A 19,422-nucleotide genomic window follows, 5' to 3' on the forward strand; every position below is an offset into this window, starting at 1 on the left:
TACTCCTCCTTGTAGGGTTCCGCAGGCCCCCCTGGAATACAAGGTCCTCTTGGTCCTCCCGGCCCACCAGGTTTGACGGTACGTGTCCTCGACTACCTCTGCCTAGCCTGCCGAATGAGTAAGTGGTTTCAGATGAGAGTCAGAGCTGCTGAACTTCCCTAGCGCTTTAAGAGGCAGTGCCGAAGGGTGGGGGAGGGGCGGGCAGTGACACGATGCACTGACAGTGTGAACTACTTTGCTGGGCCCATGCGCCCTGTTCCTCTTGCTCTGTTCAGCGCATGGCGGGGTCATGTCTGCACTGGGTCGAGTAGGAAGAGGTGTTGGGCCAGATGGGAGGATTTGTATCAAAGAGCCGTTGGTGTTTTGTGTGTGGAAGAAGCACACACTTGGCTCAGCCTGCTGTGTTTGCTTGGGGAAAGTGCGTATAAGAGATGTGGGGGATTGCATGTCTGGCTTGCGCACTGCTGTGGGTAAGTGTGACAAATTGCAGAGCCTACGGAGGAAGAGAGGCAGACAATTCGTTGGTACAGGTAGTAGAAACAGAGTCACAGAACAAGATAAGTCTCCTGGGAGTGACATCACAAAAAGCAAAAGACCGTAGAGGTCAGTGTGCCGTGAGAATAAAACTGTTGCTCACTGATCTAGACCCAGAGGCAGTTCCGTTCCAAAGATGCTTGTCAAGTCAAGCATCCAAGATACTTATTTTGCAATTCAATACATTCCTGTCGATTTATATAAGAAGGCCTTAGGAGTGGACCTCAACAGGTGGGAAACCCTGGCCTCTGAGCGGCCCGCTTGGAGGCAGGCTGTGCAGCTTGGCCTTTCCCAGTTTGAAGAGACACTTGGCCAACAGTCTGAGGCAAAGAAGGAAGGCCCACAGCCAGGAAGACAGACCAGGGACAGACTACACTTGCTCCCAGTGTGGAAGGGATTGTCACTCCCGAATCGGCCTTTTCAGCCACACCAGACACTGTTCCAGAACCACCATTCAGAGCGCGATACCAGAGTCTTTCGAGACTGAAGGTTGCCAACGTACGCCATTCACGAAGCAAGAGTCACCTGCAGTATGGCTAGGAGGGCTGAGGGAGCAATTCTGTTTTTTTTTTTAAGATTAACCAAGAGTGGGTTTCTCTTGGCTGCAACCCTATACACACTTTCCTGGGAATGGTTGGCAACCTTCAGTCTCAAAAGACTATGGTAGAAGCCTACAGCACCTGGTATTCCCAGGTGGTCTCCCATCCAAGTACTAACCAGGCCTGACCCTGCTTAGCTTCCGAGATCATGGTATAAGCCTACAGCACCCGGTATTCCCAGGCGGTCTCCCATCCAAGTATTAACCAGGCCTGACCCTGCTTAGCTTCCGAGATCAGACAAGATCAGGCATCTGCTCCATTGAACACAGTGGGACTTGTACCTTAGACATGCATAGGATAGTGCTTCTTGAGTGCTTATCAAATCAATCCTCGTGAATGATGGTGTCATTGTCATTGCAGGGCCCCCCTGGTCCTCCAGGATTGCCGGGACCGAAGGTACAGTGCCTTTGACTTCATTGTGTGGGTGTGGCCATCCTTGTTTGTGGTTCCATTTTCGGTGTTTGATTCTTTCTCGCTCCTTTTCAGGGTAACATGGGCTTGAATTTTCAAGGGCCTAAAGGAGACAAGGTGAGCAGGAAACATCTCTCTAGCGCCTGAGGTTTAGTCACTCTTGCTTCTTTTTTGTGTGTGAGAGGTTTCTGAAGTCCATCTGTTTGGCTTTCTCTTGGGGAATTAGGGCGAACAGGGACTTCAAGGACCTCCAGGGCCACCAGGACAAATTGGCGAACAGAAAAGACCAAATGATGTCGAATTTCAGAAAGGAGATCAGGTGAGTGAGAGGAGATGGTTCCGTGGGGGCTTGGCCGCCGCCACTTTTTGCAAGTTCGCCCAGTTAATGTTGCAGTGCATTGAGGGTTACTTCCAGAACCCCAGTTTAATATCTTTTTTTTAAACATAGAAAGTCTGCAAGCTAGCAGCAGGCTCTAGCGACTGGCCAAAGGCAAAGGCTTCTGGTAGGATTGAGAGTTCCTGTGCTCAGTTCAGTATGTTGAGTCCAAGCTGCAGTTAAATTATGTGGCTTTACTTCTTAGTAGGAAATTGCTATTTTCAGGAAGTATAAATGCATCGAGCATATGATAGTTTCAGACCCCTCTTCCAATGTAGGTGTAGGTGTGCAGTGTTGGAACCACTGCCACTGGTCTAGCCCTGATATGACCATAGCTACTGGCTTCACCTCTAACACCTCACGTTCAGTGGAATCCTGCATGTGCATGATGAGTGCTTCCACACAGCCTGGAATCCTTCATGATCAAGGTTCCTGGTTGCGTGGAAGCCCTTTGTGTGTTCAGCTTTGTGCATGTAGAGGCCACTTTCAGCTGGTGTCAGGGTCTGGCCAGCAGGTGCAGCCCAACTGCCTCCTTTCATGCACTGAATGCAGTGATTCCCAAACTTACCGGATCACGGTGCCCTCACAGCCTCTTCTTCCCAGTTCAGCCAGGGGCCACCATCTTGGATCACGTGAAATTTCACACCATCCATGATGGTGGTGCCCAAATCTCGTTGGATCCAAGCTGCAGAGCCCAGGAAAGCTGGGGCCACCGGAGACATCTTGTGGTGTGCAATTTGTGAATCATTAAATGAAAGCATGGAGGAAACGAGTTAAACCGAGTTAATTAGACTGCTGGTGACCCAGAATAGCTAGTAGATTTCTTTCAGTCCACTGATAGACAGGGCAGGAGGTCTGGTCTAGAGGGTAGAGCCTCCATTTGCCTGAAGATCCACAAGGTCTTCCACAAGGTCGCCACTTCGAGGTCACCGGCACCGTGCGACCTTGAAGCAGCTGACAAGTTGAGCCAAGTTATTCCATCTGCTCTGAGTGTGGGAGGATGGAGGCCAGGATGGAGGCCAGATCAGAACGAAACATCTGAATTGTTGTGGCTCTTGAAAGATAGAGCCTTCTTTCAATTGTAAAAATCCCTATGGGGTTTTAAATAAGCCTGCCTATGTAAACCGTCTTGAATAAAGTCTTGAATAAAGACCAAGAAAGGCGGTATATAAATACCTGTATTATTATTATTATTATTATTATTATTATTATTATTATTATTATTATTATTATTATAGACAGAAAAAGGTTTCTTGGAAGGAAGTGTTGGGTAGACTACTGGGGCATCTTATTTGGGTAACTTGGGTGAATTAACAGGGCTTCAGCAGGTGAACCATAATGAAACAGGGATGAAGAATTGCTCCTACACCTGCTTCAGGTATCTCAGCAATGCCGGCTCCTAAACAGGATGTCTGTGAACCTTCAGTTGATTGGAAGGGAGCAGAATATGAGAGAGGGGTACAAACATCAGCCCGGCTATTGTTCTGGGATAGAAATAATGTGGGATCTTTAACATGGAATGTAGCCGCTCACTGCCTTTTCAGCCTTCCTTTGGAGGAAGGGCAAGTTTGGAGCTATTATAGCTGAAGAGTGTTTAGGGGTTGCCGAAACTGAAAGAAATTGGGTTGAGTTGAAGACGCATCTCACCCATCTCTCCTTCCGAGGCCTCTGCAGATCTCTGATCCTTTTTGTATTTTATGGATCTCAGTGTTTTAAACAGCATCTTTTTCTCTTCCCTTGTGCTTGACAGGGTGTTCCAGGTGACCGAGGCCCACCAGGTGCCCCTGGGCTCCCAGGTCCTCCTGTAAGTAGTGTCCTTTCCATCATTCTTCAAAGCTGCATTGCCAGACCGTCAAGCCTGTGCATACGTGGACTGATCACCAGGTTGTGTTTTGCGTTTTCAGGGCCCTCCAGGTGGTGGAAAAGGTGAAAAAGGTGAGCAAGGAGAACCAGGCAAAAGAGTAAGTAACTTCTTTGAACCCAACGCTTATCTTTCCAAACCATGTATAAAAGTTTGAGAATTCAGGTGGGGCCACCAAAGGCTGGGTAAGAAATTTCCTTTTTCCTATGGTCTGCTGAGATGAGGTGGGTGGAAGAAGCTATTGACCCACACGCAGGAGGTGAGGGAGAACCTGTTTTCTGCACTAGGCAGACCTCATTTGGAACCCTGCGTCCAGTTTGGGGCCCCACATTTTAAGAAGGATGTGGGTATTCTGGAGTGGGTTCAGTGGAGGGCAACTAAGATGGTGAAAATCGAGGCCTAGGAGGAGTGATCAAAAGAGCTTGGTATGGTTAGCCTAGAGAGAAGACTAACAGCCCAACCCACCAGCGCCATAGTGCTGGTCGTTGGCACGCTGCCCGAGCAACAACCGTTGTGAAAGTGTCATAAAGCACGTCGTGGTAGCCAAGCAGAGGCAGGAGCCCAGGGTGGAGGTCATCGCGGGTGGGCGCTGTGCCTTCATGCCAGTCAGTGAGGCACTGGGTGTGGATGGAGGTAAGTTCCCCACTGAACAGCACTGAGGCATTTTGGGGAGGGGAGAGGATGGGGGAGGGTGGGAACAGGGAGAGTGGCGTGAGATCATAGGTGGGTGGAGCGGGCCTCAGAGGGGTTTGTATAGCAGCAGTGGCTCCAGCTGGATGCTATTCCCCCTTCTGGGCCCAATCCACTGACGTGGGACTGCATGTTCCTTTGCCAACAACTTTGTTGGTGCAGGATCGAGTAGCCCTATAGCCTTGCTGGGGCTTACCCCAGGGCAAGGGGACAATCTTGGGGAGATCTCCACCAGTTGTGTTGTCGCCCATGCTGGGCAGTGCTGCCCATACAGCGGCAGCCATTTCAGCTGCATCACGGCGCAGGCTGTAATTGGAGATAGGATGGCTGTCTCTTTAAGTATCCAAAAAGTTCTCATGTATGAGAAGAGAAGGGCTTTGTGGCTCCCAAGGATTAGAACCAATGACTTGAAACTACAGGGAAGTCGATTTTGGCTAGATGTGAGGATGAATTTACTGACTATAACAAGTGCCCAGCACTTCTTAGTCTGCCCTGTGCAGAAGTGGGCTGTCCTTTGTTGGAGATTTTCAAGCAGAGTCTGAATGGCTGCTTGTTGGGGGTGCTGTGACAGTTCCCTAGTGGGTTGGACTAGATGACCTCAAGAGTATCATCCAACTCGGATGCTCTGTGACCAAGCAACAGCTTTCCCTGGATTAAAAAGGGCAGAGTGAGCACCTCCGAAAGAACACACCTCTTTTGATTTTGGATTAATTAATCTGGAGTAAATCCTGCGCCCTGGTCCCCATTCTGATCGTGAGCAATGGCAGTCCCCTTACAGTCACTGCTTTGTTAGAGAATGAGCTGATCATCTCTCTTGCAGTCAGTTGATGGGTCAAGTACTGTTGTATTCCTGCAACTGCTCAGAAGCTCACCCATCATTCTTCAACTGAAGGTACCTCTGGAACCTTCCAACACTTAGCATATGATGTTCTTGCCACAGTTGTCACGTATAAAAAATAAAGTTTCAGAATCCTACCGTTGAGTATTCCCAACAAAAATCTTCTGGTTTCATGTACAGATTTACCTTGAGTGTCAATTGCATCTGCTGCTGTAAATTCTTTGTTCTTGGCTGATGGAGAATTCCTTTTTTTAAAAGCGACGTGCCAGCATTATGGGAACCCACAATACAGGCGCCTTGCCAAGGGTTTAACCCAGTGATTTTCAACCTTTTTCATCTCATGGCACACTGACAAGTCACTAAAATTGTCAAGGCACACCACCATTTTTTGGACAATTGAAAAGGCACATCCACTGACAGCTGGAGCTCACAACCCCCAGTGGCCCTACTAACAAATGTCCCTCCTCCAGACTCTCGCGGCACACCTGCAGACCATCCATGGCACACCAGTGTGCCATGGCGCAGTGGTTGAAAATGGCTGGGTTAACCAACAGGGGATCCATTGCTCCTTCCTGGTTGTAGCTCCTCACTTGCCTACTCCCCCACACCCGGAAGGAAAGCCCCAGTGACTGAGCAGAGATGGATACACAGGGCATCATCCATCACTCCTTGCTTGCTTACCTTTCCCCTCCTCTGCCTGGTGGTGTGTCTTCCCCAGGTGACAAGAAGCTGGGGGGGCATCAAGAGCATCTTACTTGAGCACCCGCTTCCCAAAAAAATACAAATTCTATGGTGTCCCTTGTAATTTGCATTCAATAAGACGCTATCAAACACTTTTATTTTCTTATGTCAATCATCGTCAGTTCAGTCTGAAGTTGTTCCTGTGCATTAAATTCTCCTGTAGGTTCATGCCATCAAAAGTTTTGCTGTGCTTTTCCCTTCTCAGCATAGCTTCATGATGTTCCATTGATATAGCTAATGGCAAGGCTCTCCTGTCTACTGAATGTTTGTCTGAACAACCCTATTGAAGAAACCAAAGTTTTGCTTCCTGTCTCCAGTACACCAGCAACATCTTTATACACCAGATGTATTTGTATCATTTTTTTTTCCAATACTCATTTGTATTTTTAAGGGAAAACCTGGCAAGGATGGAGAGCCTGGGTCACCCGGTTTGCCTGTAAGTACATCACATCTTCCTTACCCTACTAATGTTGTGGTGGTTGGCAACCTTCAGTCTCGAAAGACTATGGTATAAGCCTACAGCACCTGGTATTCCCAGGCGGTCTCCCATCCAAGTACTGACCAGGCCTGACCCTGCTTAGCTTCTGAGATCATGGTATAAGCCCACAGCACCCGGTATTCCCAGGCGGTCTCCCGTCCAAGTACTAACCAGGCCGGACCCTGCTTAGCTTCCAAGATCATGGTATAAGCCTACAGCACCTGGTATTCCCAGGCGGTCTCCCATCCAAGTACTGACCAGGCCTGACCCTGCTTAGCTTCCGAGATCATGGTATAAGCCTACAGCACCCGGTATTCCCAGATGGTCTCCCATCCAAGTACTAACCAGGCCTGACCCTGCATAGCTTCCGAGATCAGACGAGATCGGGCATTAATGTTGTGATGTTTAAATATTTTGATGGCTGATGGTTGTTTTTTTTTTACCTCCACGGAAGGGTTTAGCTGGTGATCGCGGCACACCTGGCTTTCCAGGAAGAGATGGTGAAAAAGTGAGTGAGACCTCATATTTCAGGGCCGTCGTATGCCTGCACACACCCCTCCTGATCAGTTATTGATTAGCAACTGATTAGCTAATGTTAATATTGATTAAGTTTACCAATCAATATTAAAGTTTGTGACAACTTTGTTGGCAGGGCCAGAAAGGTGAACCCGGTCTGCCTGGTCTCCCTGGACAGGTAAGTTTGGTCCATTCAATCTGTCCCTTTCCTTAAATTCTCTTATGGCATAATTTATCCTAAATTGCTGATGATAACTGTGTTAGCTTCATTTTATAATGTTGATATAAAATGCTACAAGATAGTAGCATTCAATGCACAGACTGAAAAAGAAGTATTGGGTTGCAATTATTTACGGATATCACATTGATAACTTCTTCCCAACTGAGAATGATATTTAAATTTAAAATATCTAAGCCTCTTTGGAAGTTTTTGTCATTCTCTCTGTAGGAATATTCTGACCTAATATGCCAAAGACTGAATTTTCATAACTTTTAGCGGCTTTTCTCTTAACCTCTTGAAATCTACCCAAATAATCACTTCTTTGATATCATATGAATATAGGAAGCTGCCTCTTCCTGAGTTGAAGCATGACTCCATCAGGCTCATATTTGCCATAGTGAAGCCAGAGATTATATGAAGAGTGGTTTTCTTAGACTAATTTGAAAATGTACCTAATAACATGTAGGATGTGATAAAAATGATTGCACAGCCCGTTTTGCTGTCTTAAAAGTTAGTCGTATTTGTAGGTATATTTGGGGTGCTGATTCCAAAAATGGCATCCGTTTTGCCCTATCACATCTAGTTTCTGAGATGGGGTATAGCCTCATTAGGGAATGGTTCAAGCAGCTTCCTCGCAGGGTGAGTTCCTTGCTGGAACACCCATCTTTCAGTCTTCAGTGAAACACTGGCAAGGAGATGACATGCACCGGAAGAGCAGGTAGAGGGCAAATCAGGTGCAACTTCTACTGGTTAGAAACAGCCCTCTTGGGTTTTTCCCTGAGAAAAACTTCTGCTCATGTCTGGGAGGTGTTCTGAGGAGGCTAGGAGACCATGTGCAACCTCCAGAGGACTGGGTCCAACCCCCAGGTAAGTGTGTGGGAGCAGTATGCTTCTTTCCAACTTTCATCTGCGTAATGATGTCACTTCTTGCTTAATGATGTCACTTCTGGCCTTCAGCAGGCGCCGTGAATGCTATTCAGGCCACTGTAGGAAACAAGTTCAACAACTCTGTTCATGAGATTGGTGTTTAAAGAAGGTAGAGGTGAAGGAGTGTAAACAAGCACTGGAGTCTCAGCATTTAGAGACTTTACATTTGGACATTATAAGGGAAGAGAAGTCAGCGAAGAATAAAGAAGAGATAAATGGCCATGTTTATGGGCAAGGAAAATTAGATGAGTCCTACCATCAAACCCCTTTAGGTCAAGCTTCTAATGTACTTAGCAGAATTGGTTTCCCTTGTTGTCCTGCCTTGGAGTAACTGTTTCCATTCATTTATCCATGGTATATACCAGGTGATTTCAAGGCCAGACACTGGTGTGACGGTGGGAGAAAAAGGCAGCAAAGGAGACTCCGGGTTTCCTGGAGAGAAAGGTGACCGTGGCTTTCCTGGCCAGCAGGGGCCCCCTGGCTTGCCAGGCACTCCAGGTAAGAGAACACAAATCTCTTAGGGCACAATCCTAAGCAGGTCTACTCAGAAGTAAGTCTTATTGTGTTCAAGGTGACTTACTCCTAGGAAAGTGAGGTTAGGACTGCAACCTAAGATACCTTCAGAATGAGTTGATGTGTGAGTGAAACCATGCTGAGTGGCCTTCAGCTTGCCAAGGACTAGCGCTCACCTGAAACCCTAGCTTGGCACATAAGACACACCTCTGAGAGCTTATAGTCAACTACATAAGAACATAAGAACAGCCCCACTGTATCAGGCCATAGGCCCATCTAGTCCAGCTTCCTGTATCTCACAGCGGACCACCAAATGCCCCAGGGAGCACACCAGATAACAAGAGACCTGCATCCTGGTGCCCTCGCTTGCATTGGCATTCTGACATAGCCCATTTCTAAAATCAGGAGGTTGCGCATACACATCATGGCTTGTACCCCGTAATGGATTTTTCCTCCAGAAACTTGTCCAATCCCCTTTCAAAGACGTACAGGCCAGACGCCGTCACCACATCCTGTGGCAAGGAGTTCCACAGACCACTGGCCTTGCTTCCACAGAACTACTGGCCTTGCTGCCTGGTTCCTCTTTCCATTGTTGTCCTTTCCTGCCTGTGGCAGCTGATCGGTGTGTGCTGCTTCTTCTGTTGCTCTGTCCCTTCTTTCCTCCTGGGCAGCTGCTAAACCACCTGCGATCCTGCCCTTTGTAACCGGTTCCATTGCATCCCCCCTCCCAGGGGACACCACCCTAGGGAGGTGTCTTAAGCTTAATCTGTTGCGATACTGAGAACTAAGATGCTTTCTCGTGGTAGGAATTCCAAGTGCAGGCCCGCCCGGCGCTCCTGGTCTACCTGGGGAGAGAGGACAAAAGGGGGATCAAGGCCTACCTGGGTTTTCTATACCGGGGCCACCTGGCATTGAAGGACGACCCGGATCCCCTGGCCCACCAGGCCCTCCTGGTCCACCTGGAACAACGATTCCACCTGGTAAGTGACATAGATACATATAACATATATATGTTAGTATGGCCCTCTGATGAGGGTTGAATCAGTAGCAGATTGCGAGGGGTCCAAGAGGGTGATGGATTTGCGGTGGCTTCCATGTCCCACTCTGCTGCCGCCGCCACCTCTCTTCAGCCTTCCACCAATGGAGCCCACTGTCGGGGTTCCCCTCATCTCCCTCCTCCCCAGCTTACCCAGGGAGGAGGCTTCTGGACCAGGGCAGAGGCAGCAGCCTTCCCAGCCCTCTCAGGAACAACCCTGGCAGCTCCAGGTGAGAGGAAGACAGAGAGAGGAAGGGGAGGAGTTGTGGTAAGCCCAGGGAAGGGCAGGCCCAGAGACAGGCCCTTTTTGTACCTTCCCTGGGAGGGAAGGGGAGGGGCCAAAGGGGAGGGGTCTGCCCTACATAAACCTGGAGGCCAGGCATGACAAGGCAGTTGGGAGTCGGAAGAGCAGGCAGGAGGATCTGCTGCTAGCAGCTCCTGCTCCTGACTAACAAATGCTGCCGACCCAAAGAAGGGGAACTAGGTGATGCAACCCCTCCCTTCTTGTGGGGAACTAGTCTGAGGCCTCCACAAGGGGGTCCCCCTCGGAAAGGCCAGGCGGGCCCTCCCCTCCCCCAACAGGGAGGCCTCACATCCACAATGACCTGTTTCCCACTTGCTTGAGAAAGAAGCAGGCCGTTGTCCTCCTTACTGTCCCCTCATGTGCTGCCGTGAAACCAGGAAGTGCAAGGCATCCAGTTTTATTTACAGGACAGCATGAATGTTGTCAATGAAACCGAAAGTCCTGTGCTTCTGGGTGTGACATCAGTGCATGAGGAGCGTGGTGAGGGTTTAGGGTTGCGGTTCGGATCCCAAACTGCATGGCGACGGAGGCACTTGTCAGGGCCTCTCAGACCACCCACTGCCCCGGCAGGGAGACTGCATTGTGCCAGCCCAGACACGGAGGCTCAGCATCGTGGGCAGAGCTCCAGTGCGCAAAAACGGTGCTTTGTGAAAAGCCACCTGCCCTGACCTCCGTACTGTTGTATGAAGTGGTCTTCAGTGTGTCCGCACCCAGAAGTGACTGGCGATGACATCATTGTCAGTCACTTTATTATTATTATTATTATTATTATTATTATTATTATTATTAACAGTATTTATATACTGCTTTTCAACTTAAAGTTCACAAAGCGGTTTACAGAGAAAAATCAAATAACTAAATGGCTCCCTGTCCCAAAAGGGCTCACAATCTAAAAAGATGCAAAAGAACACCAGCAGACAGCCACTCGAACAGACACTGCTGGGGTGAGGTGGGCCAGTTACTCTCCCCCTGCTAAAAAAAGGAGCACCCACTTGAAAAAGTGCCTCTTACCCAATTAGCACTTCTGAGAGCCACACACTGAGTACACAAGATGGCCTCAGACTGCATTCTAGGTTGTACTACCCCTGCATTTGTGGAACAATTGTCTTTCCGTCCCCAAAGAGGCAGATTTGGCCAGGAGCTGGGCTTGGTTGGTTGGTTGGCAACCTTCAGTCTCAAAAGACTACGGTAGAAGCCTACAGCACCCGGTATTCCCAGGCGGTCTCCCATCCAAGTACTAACCAGGCCTGACCCTGCTTAGCTTCCGAGATCATGGTATAAGCCTATAGCACCCGGTATTCCCAGGCGGTCTCCCATCCAAGTACTAACCAGGCCTGACCCTGCTTAGCTTCCGAGATCATGGTATAAGCCTATAGCACCCGGTATTCCCAGGCGGTCTCCCATCCAAGTACTAACCAGGCCTGACCCTGCTTAGCTTCCGAGATCATGGTATAAGCCTACAGCGCCCGGTATTCCCAGGCGGTCTCCCATCCAAGTACTAACCAGGCCTGACCCTGCTTAGCTTCTGAGATCAGACAAGATCAGGCATGTGCAGGGTAACAGTTGCTGGGCTTGGAGGCATCTCCTAAATAGGGTTGTCAACTCTTCCTAAAGCTGTTCCTGGATATTTTTCCCCCCAACATGACATAATGTAATTAAGCCAAGAAGCCCCATTAAAATCCCCAAAAGGGATTGCAGTTAAATGTTGGGACGCTTCAATTATTACTGCAAACTGAGACTCTCCAAAAGACTCCTTTGTCTTGTTTTTGGTGGAATGGGTCCCTCCCCACTTCCCAGGGCGCCTCAATGGTGCTGCATGCCTCCCCTTTGCTCACCTGGCAGAGATGGGGTTTCTCCTCCTCCCCTTCCTCTTGCTCCCCTGGCCTTTGTAAAGAGAGAATGAGTAGTAGAAGGATGGGGAGAGTCAGAGGGAGTAGAGCAGGAGTAGTACTGCCTGCGCACCTTACTAGCGGGGCAGCCATGAGAACACATCTCTAGAGACTGCGGGGCACATAACTAGGGCTTCCTCTACCAGCAATCTGGAACAGTTAGCCTCATAAGGTTGTGGTGTATTTTCGTGTGAGTCTGGCTCACCTTTTTACCTGTACTTCCTTTTCCTTTCAGCTGACAGACTGTGCGAGCGAGGACCCCCCGGCCCTCCAGGCCCCCCAGGAGAGAAAGGATATTTTGGGGAGAGGGGCCAGAAAGGTATTTGCCCTCAGCACCATTGACTCCTTGTCAAGGACTGGCTGAAAATCCAATAGTTGCTTCGGTTCATGTAAGGGACCTCAGTGAGACCCATGTTCCTTCTTACTTTTGCACCACCGTACGGCAAACTTCCATGGAGATCTTCCAAAAGCCATGTGGCGTTAGGAGCTGAAGGTCCCCAGGGCCTGAGGCAGGATGCCATATGCCCCCTATGCTATCTCTGCTGATCCTTATTCTCCTGCTTCCTGAATTTGAAAAGGGGCAGGACAGGAAGTGGGAAGGAGACAGGGGTGCCAGAGACACTCTAGCCAAGTGCTGTCCTCTCCTTCACACTTCCTTTTATGCTCTGTTTTCCTCTTTTTGGATCAAGAGAGAAGGAGGAGGTGGAACCTACCCAACCATTGCGGTGACCACCTCTTTGGCCCACTTGGCAGGATGCTAAAGCCTCCTTGGGACATGGATTTCATTTCACCGTTATTCATAACCTGGCGGTTTTCTTTTGGCTCCAGTCCGTACCAAGTGGTGTGAATTGGAACGAGCAAAAGCGGTTTTAAAATGCGTTGGGGGTTGTACCGGCTGTCTAAGAGGAGAATTGTTCTTATCCAGATTGAGAGCTTGCAAAATGTATTGGGCCTCCAGAAAGGAGGGTGGGGGTGGACCACCAGTTACTTCCCCAGAATTGAAATCAAAGAAATAGATTGACATTTAGTAGTAGTAGTAGTAGTAGTAGTAGTAGTAGCAGTAGCAGTAGTAGCAGTATTGGAATTTTGCCAGGCATGTCTTGCTCTACGTAAGTATCTTGTCTGTTGAACCGATTCGGGGTCCCCGTACATTTTGGTAGATGTTGATTAAACAGGGTTATACGTAGCTCTTTGGCAGAATGTTTAATGCAGGCCTGCAGCTGGTGTTTCTCCCAATCCAAAGACAGTGCAGGGGAACATTGGAGGCTGTTCTGTATCTAAGGGGACAGAAAACACTTAAGTCACTGAACTTGAATGGCACGTACAGTGGGCCTTCCATATCTGCAGGTTCCTGTCCTGGAGGAGGGCCTGAAAGCCATATCTGGCTGGAGGGCCTGAGAGGACATCCTAGATGTGACCAGAAGGCACTTTGATTGTTTGAGTGTCTGGGAGGTCCTCTGATGCCTCTCCACTCCCCCCCCCCCCCGCAGATTTAATTATCCATGGACTTCTGCATCCTTGGGGAGTCCTGGAGCAGATCCCCCATGGATTCAAAGGGCCCACTACATCTAGAACTTTGCATGGATCAAGAGTCAGATTCTTCTTTGATCATCAGGGCTGCGTGATCTATAAGAGCAACTCAAATCTGAATAATCATGTGAGTGTATAAATATTGAGCAGGACCTTGTCTATGTCTTTTGTTTCTAGGAGATAAAGGAGATACGTGTTTGAACTGCATAGGATCTGGGATTCCTGGCCCTCCGGGGGAGAAAGGGCTACCAGGATTACCTGGGAATCCAGGTACACATTGGCTGCTTTTGTTCCCCTTGTATTGTATTAGGCCAAGTGGCTCCATTGAGGTGGCTGCTGCGCAACACGGAGTAAGGGAAAATACATTCACTTACTCCGAGTTGCGCTGGGTCCACCTCCTACCTTGGCCAGCCTGCATGTGCCAGCACAGGATAGGATTGGACTGTAAAAAAGTTTTGAGGTACAAAAAACTTAAGATTCATGTTGGGATCAGTAGGCAACCTTCAGTCTCGAAAGACTCTGGTATCGCGCTCTGGATGGTGGTTCTGGAACAGCGACTGGTGTGGCTGAAAATGCTGATTCGGGAGTGACAGTCCCTTCTACACCGGGAGCAAGTGCAGTCTGTCCCTGGTCTGTCTCCCTGGCTATGGGCCTTCCTTCTTTGCCTCTTAGCCTCAGACTCTTCAAACTGGGAAAGGCCATGCTGCACAGCCTGCCTCCAAGCGGCTGTGCAGCTCAGAGGCAGGCTGTTTCCCACTTGCTGAGGTCCACTCCTAAGGCCTTCAGATCCCTCTTGCAGATGTCAGTGCCTCTGGATTGTATAAGAAACTTTAAAAATTCAGCTGAAACCATTTTTGAGTTGCATAGTGTAATTAAATGGAGGGAATTTGCTCACCCCTCACAGCCTCTGCTCTTAGAGTCTATTTTCTAGAAATTTTCCTTCTTTTGTCTTCAGGGTCTCCTGGTTTTCCTGGGCTGAAAGGCGACAAAGGAGTTCCTGGCCTCATTGGTCCTGTTGGGTCACCAGTAAGCACAAGCACAATGTTTATTTATTTTATTTATTTATTTCCCATTTTTATACCGCCCTTCCTCCAAAGAGCTCAGGGCGGTGTACACAGCTGCTCCCCTCCTTCTTATCCTCGCAACGACCTTGTGAGGTAGGTGAGGCTGAGAGAAAGTGACTGGCCCAGGGTCACCCAGGAAGCTTCGTGGCTGAGGGGGGGATTTGAACCTGGATCTTCCGGGTCTGAGTCCACCTCCCAAACCACTACACCACCCTGGCTCTCAGGGAGCAGTTTATAATTTATAGGAGCAGGGGGTTGGTGGGAGAATATAGGGAAGAATCTATACTGTCCAAATAGCTGAAAAAGTTGCTTTTCCTTTTTTTAAAAACGTAGGGTCTTCCTGGTCCTCTAGGCCCTCCTGGACGTCCCGGTGCAAAAGGCGACCCAGGTGACATCCTTGCCTTCCCAGGAATGAAAGGTGAAAAGGGCGACCCTGGTTTCCCAGGTCCCCCTGGTCTGCCTGGATTGGATGGTTCTCCTGGGGAAAGCGGGCTACCAGGACTTCCTGGGCAGAAAGGGGAACCGGTAAGTTCAGTTCTGTGGATTGTGTTGTGATTGTTGGGACACAATCCTAACAAAATTTCTAGCACTGGCATAGCTGTTCCAATGTGGCGTGCACTGCATCCTGCAGTGGGGAGGGAGTCAAGGGGGCCTCCTCAAGGTAAGGGCATGTTTGTTACCTTACCTTGGGGCTGCACTGTGGCTAGGTCAGCACTAGAAAGTTGATTAGGATTGCGCCCTTGGTCATACTGGAATGAGAGGCAGTGAATAGGACCAGCCTCCCAGAATGGCGATGGAGCTGAGGCATGTAGGAAGGGAGCCTGAATGGGACCATTCCCAGATTGGTCAAGGTGGGTGGTGGGGAGGTTGCTCCTGGGAAGGGCTTGCTCCTTGCCCTCTACCGCAAGCCATCAGCACAACCACACTGACATTAGCGTTGGAGGGAGACCGTTCCAAGGTACATCTTGTGAGGTTTCTGGCTGCCTGCGTGGCCCCCCAAAGTAGGGGTCCATGGAAGTCTGTTGGTTGGTTCCAGGATGGAAGATCTACATGTAGAAGGTAGTCAGTTTCCTGCTTTAGTTGCCCTTAAATCCAGTCCTGCATTAGACTACCTTAGGAGTCTCATTCTGGTGCATGATCAACCATGCCTTAGAAACCAACTAGTTTTGGACAGACAATTGATCTTGAGCAATCAGACAGTCCTTATGCCTTCGCATTTTGGAATGAAGTGTGTTTAAAATGATATTTCAACAAATCTGTTCCAATGTAAATGGATGTTCCCCTTCATCTTTGCCTGTCATTTTTTAGGGAGGACTCTCGTTCAAAGGGGAGAGGGGACCCCCTGGCGATCCAGGTTTACCCGGACTTCCTGGAGATCGAGGGCCTAAGGGCTCTCCTGGATTTGGCCCGCAAGGTTCCCCGGGTGAAAAGGGCGCTCAAGGGGTCTCAGGACGTCCAGGAACCCCTGGAGCACCAGGTAAATTTCATTTCATTTTAATCTAAGCAAGGACTGCATTTGGGGAAATGTTACAGATCTAAACTTTCAACAGGCTACTATGTATATGCATTCCACAATGATAGTCAATGGGGCTTACTCCTGGGTAAGTATGGCTAGGATTGCAGGAGGGTCTGGTCTAGAGGGTTGAGCCTCCATTTGCCTGAAGATAACATCCGAAGGTTGCCAGTTCGAGGCCACCGGCACCGTGCGACCTTGAAGCAGCTGACAAGCTGAGCCGAGTTATTCCATCTGCTCTGAGCGTGGGAGGATGGAGGCCAGAATGTGCGACCAGATCACGAAAGAAACATCTGAATGTTGTGGTTTCTTGAAAGATGAAACCTTTCAAAATTTTAAAAATCCCTAAGGGGATTTAAATTTGCCTGCCTATATAAACCGCCTTGAATAAAGTCCGAGGAGAAATCTGAGGACCAAGAAAGGCGGTATAGAAATACCTGTATTATTATTATTATTATTTCATTTGGGATCTTTGGGGAATTTTTTTTTAAACAGATCAGCATCTACTTGAGAGGGTTTGGAAGGTTCTTTATTTTAAATAAATTTTTTAACTTTATTTAATAATTATTTAGTTAATTGATTGATTTGATTTTGTTGTATTGGGGGGTGTAACAGGGGTGCTGCCTGGGATCTTAAGGTTTGTTGCCCCCAATGTTTGACACTCACAGCATCTCCCCCAGACTGCCACCATATCTTTCTTGCTGCCGCCACTGTTCTTCTCATCCTTCTCCTTGGTTGACAACCTTCAGTCTCGAAAGACTATGGTATAAGCCTACAGCACCCGGTATTCCCAGGCGGTCTCCCATCCAAATACCAACCAGGCCTGACCCTGCTTAGCTTCCGAGATCAGATGGGATCGTGCATGTGCAGGGTGACAGTTGCTGTTCCTTCTCCTTACCCTCTTCCATATCAAGAAGAGGAAAGGGTAGGGAAGGGAGGGAGGAATTGGGGGCAGGAGAAGATACTGCTGGACTAGAGCAGCTCCACTTCCCATTTCTTCTTTCCCTCTCCCACCTTCTCTACTTTTTTAAAAGCCAGGAAGAAAGTTGGGAGGAACGTATGGCTGCAACAGTGCCAGCAGGTAGGGAATGCAGAGTCTTACCAAGCCAGGGTGGTGGGGCTTTGTAGCAGAGGTGGCCACCTTATGCTGGACCCTGAGTCCACCGGGGCCAATTAGCACGTGGGCTCAGGTTTGCTGCAACGCCCAAATCAGACAAAATGTAGTTACTGCACACAGCCCATAGTTTGCTTTCCCTTCCAGAGTGAGCAACTATAGTTTGAACCGAGTTCCCAGTTTTGGCTTGGAGGCAAACTGTTGATTTCAAGGTTTGGTGTGGCCAGGGCATCTGAATGGGTCTCAGGGCCGACCTGTTCACGAACCTGTTTGAGACAGTCACCTCCGTCTGTGATGCTTTCGTCCACCCCACTCTCCTCTCCTCCATACTTCTGCTTCATTCCCTTCTTCCTTTTCAAATCCAGCGAGTGGGTAGTAGACAAGCAGCCACAACTGAAGTGCCACTAAGTCAGGGGATATGCCATTTGGCACTTTAGGCCCTAGGAGGTTTGGGCTCTACTCTCCCAAATTGGTCTATATGCACAAATAATTTGTTTGGTATTTGTTTGCTTCAGGTGCCTGTTTTAAGTTGGTGGTTATTAGCTGTGACTTGTACCTTTTTTTCCTTTCAGGACCCAAAGGGGAACCTGGTCAAACCCTTACCGAACGAGGGCCTCCCGGTATCCCTGGCCCCCCAGGCAGGGATGGTGAAGTTGGGCTTCCAGGTAAGAGGTTGGCTGTGCTTGATGAAATGGCCTTCATGCTTTTCGGGATTTTTCTTGTACTAATGAAACCCTTTTGTCTGCAGGCGACTCTGGTCAGCCAGGACAACCTGGATTGCCAGGGATCCCAGGCCCGAAGGGAGATCCAGGATTACCTGGGCTTGGATTTCCCGGCCCACCGGGGCCCAAAGGTTTGTTTAGTGTCGTATTCTAGAATGTCAAGTTGGTATAGCGGGCAGAATATTGGGATTAAACTGTGTAAATGTGCTCTTGTGAATTCAGCCACTTCCTCAGGCACAAAGCTTGCTAGACTAGCGTTTCTCAAACTGTGGGTCAAGCTCCAGTTGGCGGGTCAGGATCCAATTTCTGGTGCGTCCTGCAGAGCCCCCAATGAAAATCCAGGTGATGGAAAAATCGAATAAGAAATTGCCACAAGCCCTGAGGCTATTCAACTTTAGAAACAAAACAAAATTCAAGGTCGCAAATGTCCCTTTTGAAGCCCTCTAAAGTACTGTCGCTATTGTGCTGCAACACTTTTTCATTGTGTGTTAGGTTTCCCTGGGCAACCAGGTGCCTCTGGGGCACCAGGACCTCCTGGAAGACCTGGTTTGGACGGACCACCTGGGCCACCTGGATTAGCAGGACAGAAGGTCTGGAAAAGGGCTCCTCTGCTTTTGCTTTCTCATTGTCTTTGGTGTTCCTTAATGTTCTCACTGCCCCTCGTTGCTTTTCCTGCAACATCCTATCAAGCCCTGGCTTCTGTTCCTTTAAATCCTGATTTTAAAAAAGGGAGGAGGCGTTCTAGAACAGGGGTGTCAAGCTCATTTGATGTAGTGGGACACATAGCATTCATGGTGCTTGCAGAGGCCTGGAAGAGACATTATTAAGCAGGAAGTAATAAGTAGATGATGGCCAAAAATAAGCACTTTGTTCTCACAAGGAACTCATTAGCTGCAAATGACAGGAGAGGAAAATATGCAAATCTTGACCACCAGCTCCCATTGGCACAGCACCTTAATCTTCAGCAGCCTCTGGAAATGGAGCATTTACCGTCTGTAAATGACCTGTCCATTCAGACATCCCACCAAACCATGGTTAGCACAGACATGGTTTGCTAACCCATGTCCGACTGTGATTTCTGTTTCTTCCCTGCTGGCTAATGACAAGCCCTGGTTTATCAATTCTCAGGCATAGCACCAATCCATAGTTAAGCTTCTTTGGCCATAGTTTGGTGCATTGTTGAGTTCTAGGGTTGTGTGGGGTGGGATCAAGCGGGCTCTGAATTACTGCTTTATTATTTTTTTCCTACACTTGGTAATTTCTTTCTATCTTGTCTCAGGGAGACCGTGGATTTGGAGTCCCAGGACCTCCCGGACCACCCGGGCCACCAGGTTTTAATGGAGCACAAGGCCCCAAAGGTGATCCTGGCTTTCCAGGCAGCCCTGGTTCCCCAGGACGTGCAGGATTTGACGGAACTCCAGGACCTAAAGGTACAGAAATTCTTGCCTAATGATCATTCTTATGCAATGTTCCAGATGCAAGGGAGGGCACCAGGATGAGGTCTCTTGTTATCTGGTGTGCTCCCTGGGACATTTGGTGGGCCGTT

At 48.9% G+C, this 19,422-nt stretch overlaps 1 protein-coding gene and 1 pseudogene across 1 annotated transcript in view; one reads left to right on the top strand and one right to left on the bottom strand.

Moving 5' to 3' along the window:
- COL4A5 (collagen type IV alpha 5 chain) overlaps window positions 1-19,422 on the top strand; it is a 115,222-nt gene that overhangs the window by 57,373 nt on the left and 38,427 nt on the right. Inside the window, exons 10-29 of the mRNA XM_066640136.1 lie at window positions 16-78; window positions 1,494-1,529; window positions 1,620-1,661; window positions 1,771-1,863; window positions 3,671-3,724; window positions 3,825-3,881; window positions 6,442-6,486; window positions 6,983-7,036; window positions 7,181-7,222; window positions 8,557-8,689; window positions 9,511-9,684; window positions 12,169-12,252; window positions 13,641-13,733; window positions 14,419-14,489; window positions 14,861-15,052; window positions 15,836-16,004; window positions 17,727-17,819; window positions 17,903-18,007; window positions 18,369-18,466; window positions 19,156-19,306. Of these exons, the coding sequence (XP_066496233.1) occupies window positions 16-78; window positions 1,494-1,529; window positions 1,620-1,661; window positions 1,771-1,863; window positions 3,671-3,724; window positions 3,825-3,881; window positions 6,442-6,486; window positions 6,983-7,036; window positions 7,181-7,222; window positions 8,557-8,689; window positions 9,511-9,684; window positions 12,169-12,252; window positions 13,641-13,733; window positions 14,419-14,489; window positions 14,861-15,052; window positions 15,836-16,004; window positions 17,727-17,819; window positions 17,903-18,007; window positions 18,369-18,466; window positions 19,156-19,306 (1,849 nt within the window). The remainder of the gene's footprint in view (window positions 1-15; window positions 79-1,493; window positions 1,530-1,619; window positions 1,662-1,770; window positions 1,864-3,670; window positions 3,725-3,824; window positions 3,882-6,441; window positions 6,487-6,982; window positions 7,037-7,180; window positions 7,223-8,556; window positions 8,690-9,510; window positions 9,685-12,168; window positions 12,253-13,640; window positions 13,734-14,418; window positions 14,490-14,860; window positions 15,053-15,835; window positions 16,005-17,726; window positions 17,820-17,902; window positions 18,008-18,368; window positions 18,467-19,155; window positions 19,307-19,422) is intronic.
- Window positions 11,499-11,615, bottom strand: LOC136663367 (5S ribosomal RNA; annotated as a pseudogene).

The sequence above is a fragment of the Tiliqua scincoides genome, chromosome 12, assembly GCF_035046505.1.
Source record: "Tiliqua scincoides isolate rTilSci1 chromosome 12, rTilSci1.hap2, whole genome shotgun sequence".
Taxonomy (NCBI): Eukaryota; Metazoa; Chordata; class Lepidosauria; order Squamata; family Scincidae; genus Tiliqua; species Tiliqua scincoides.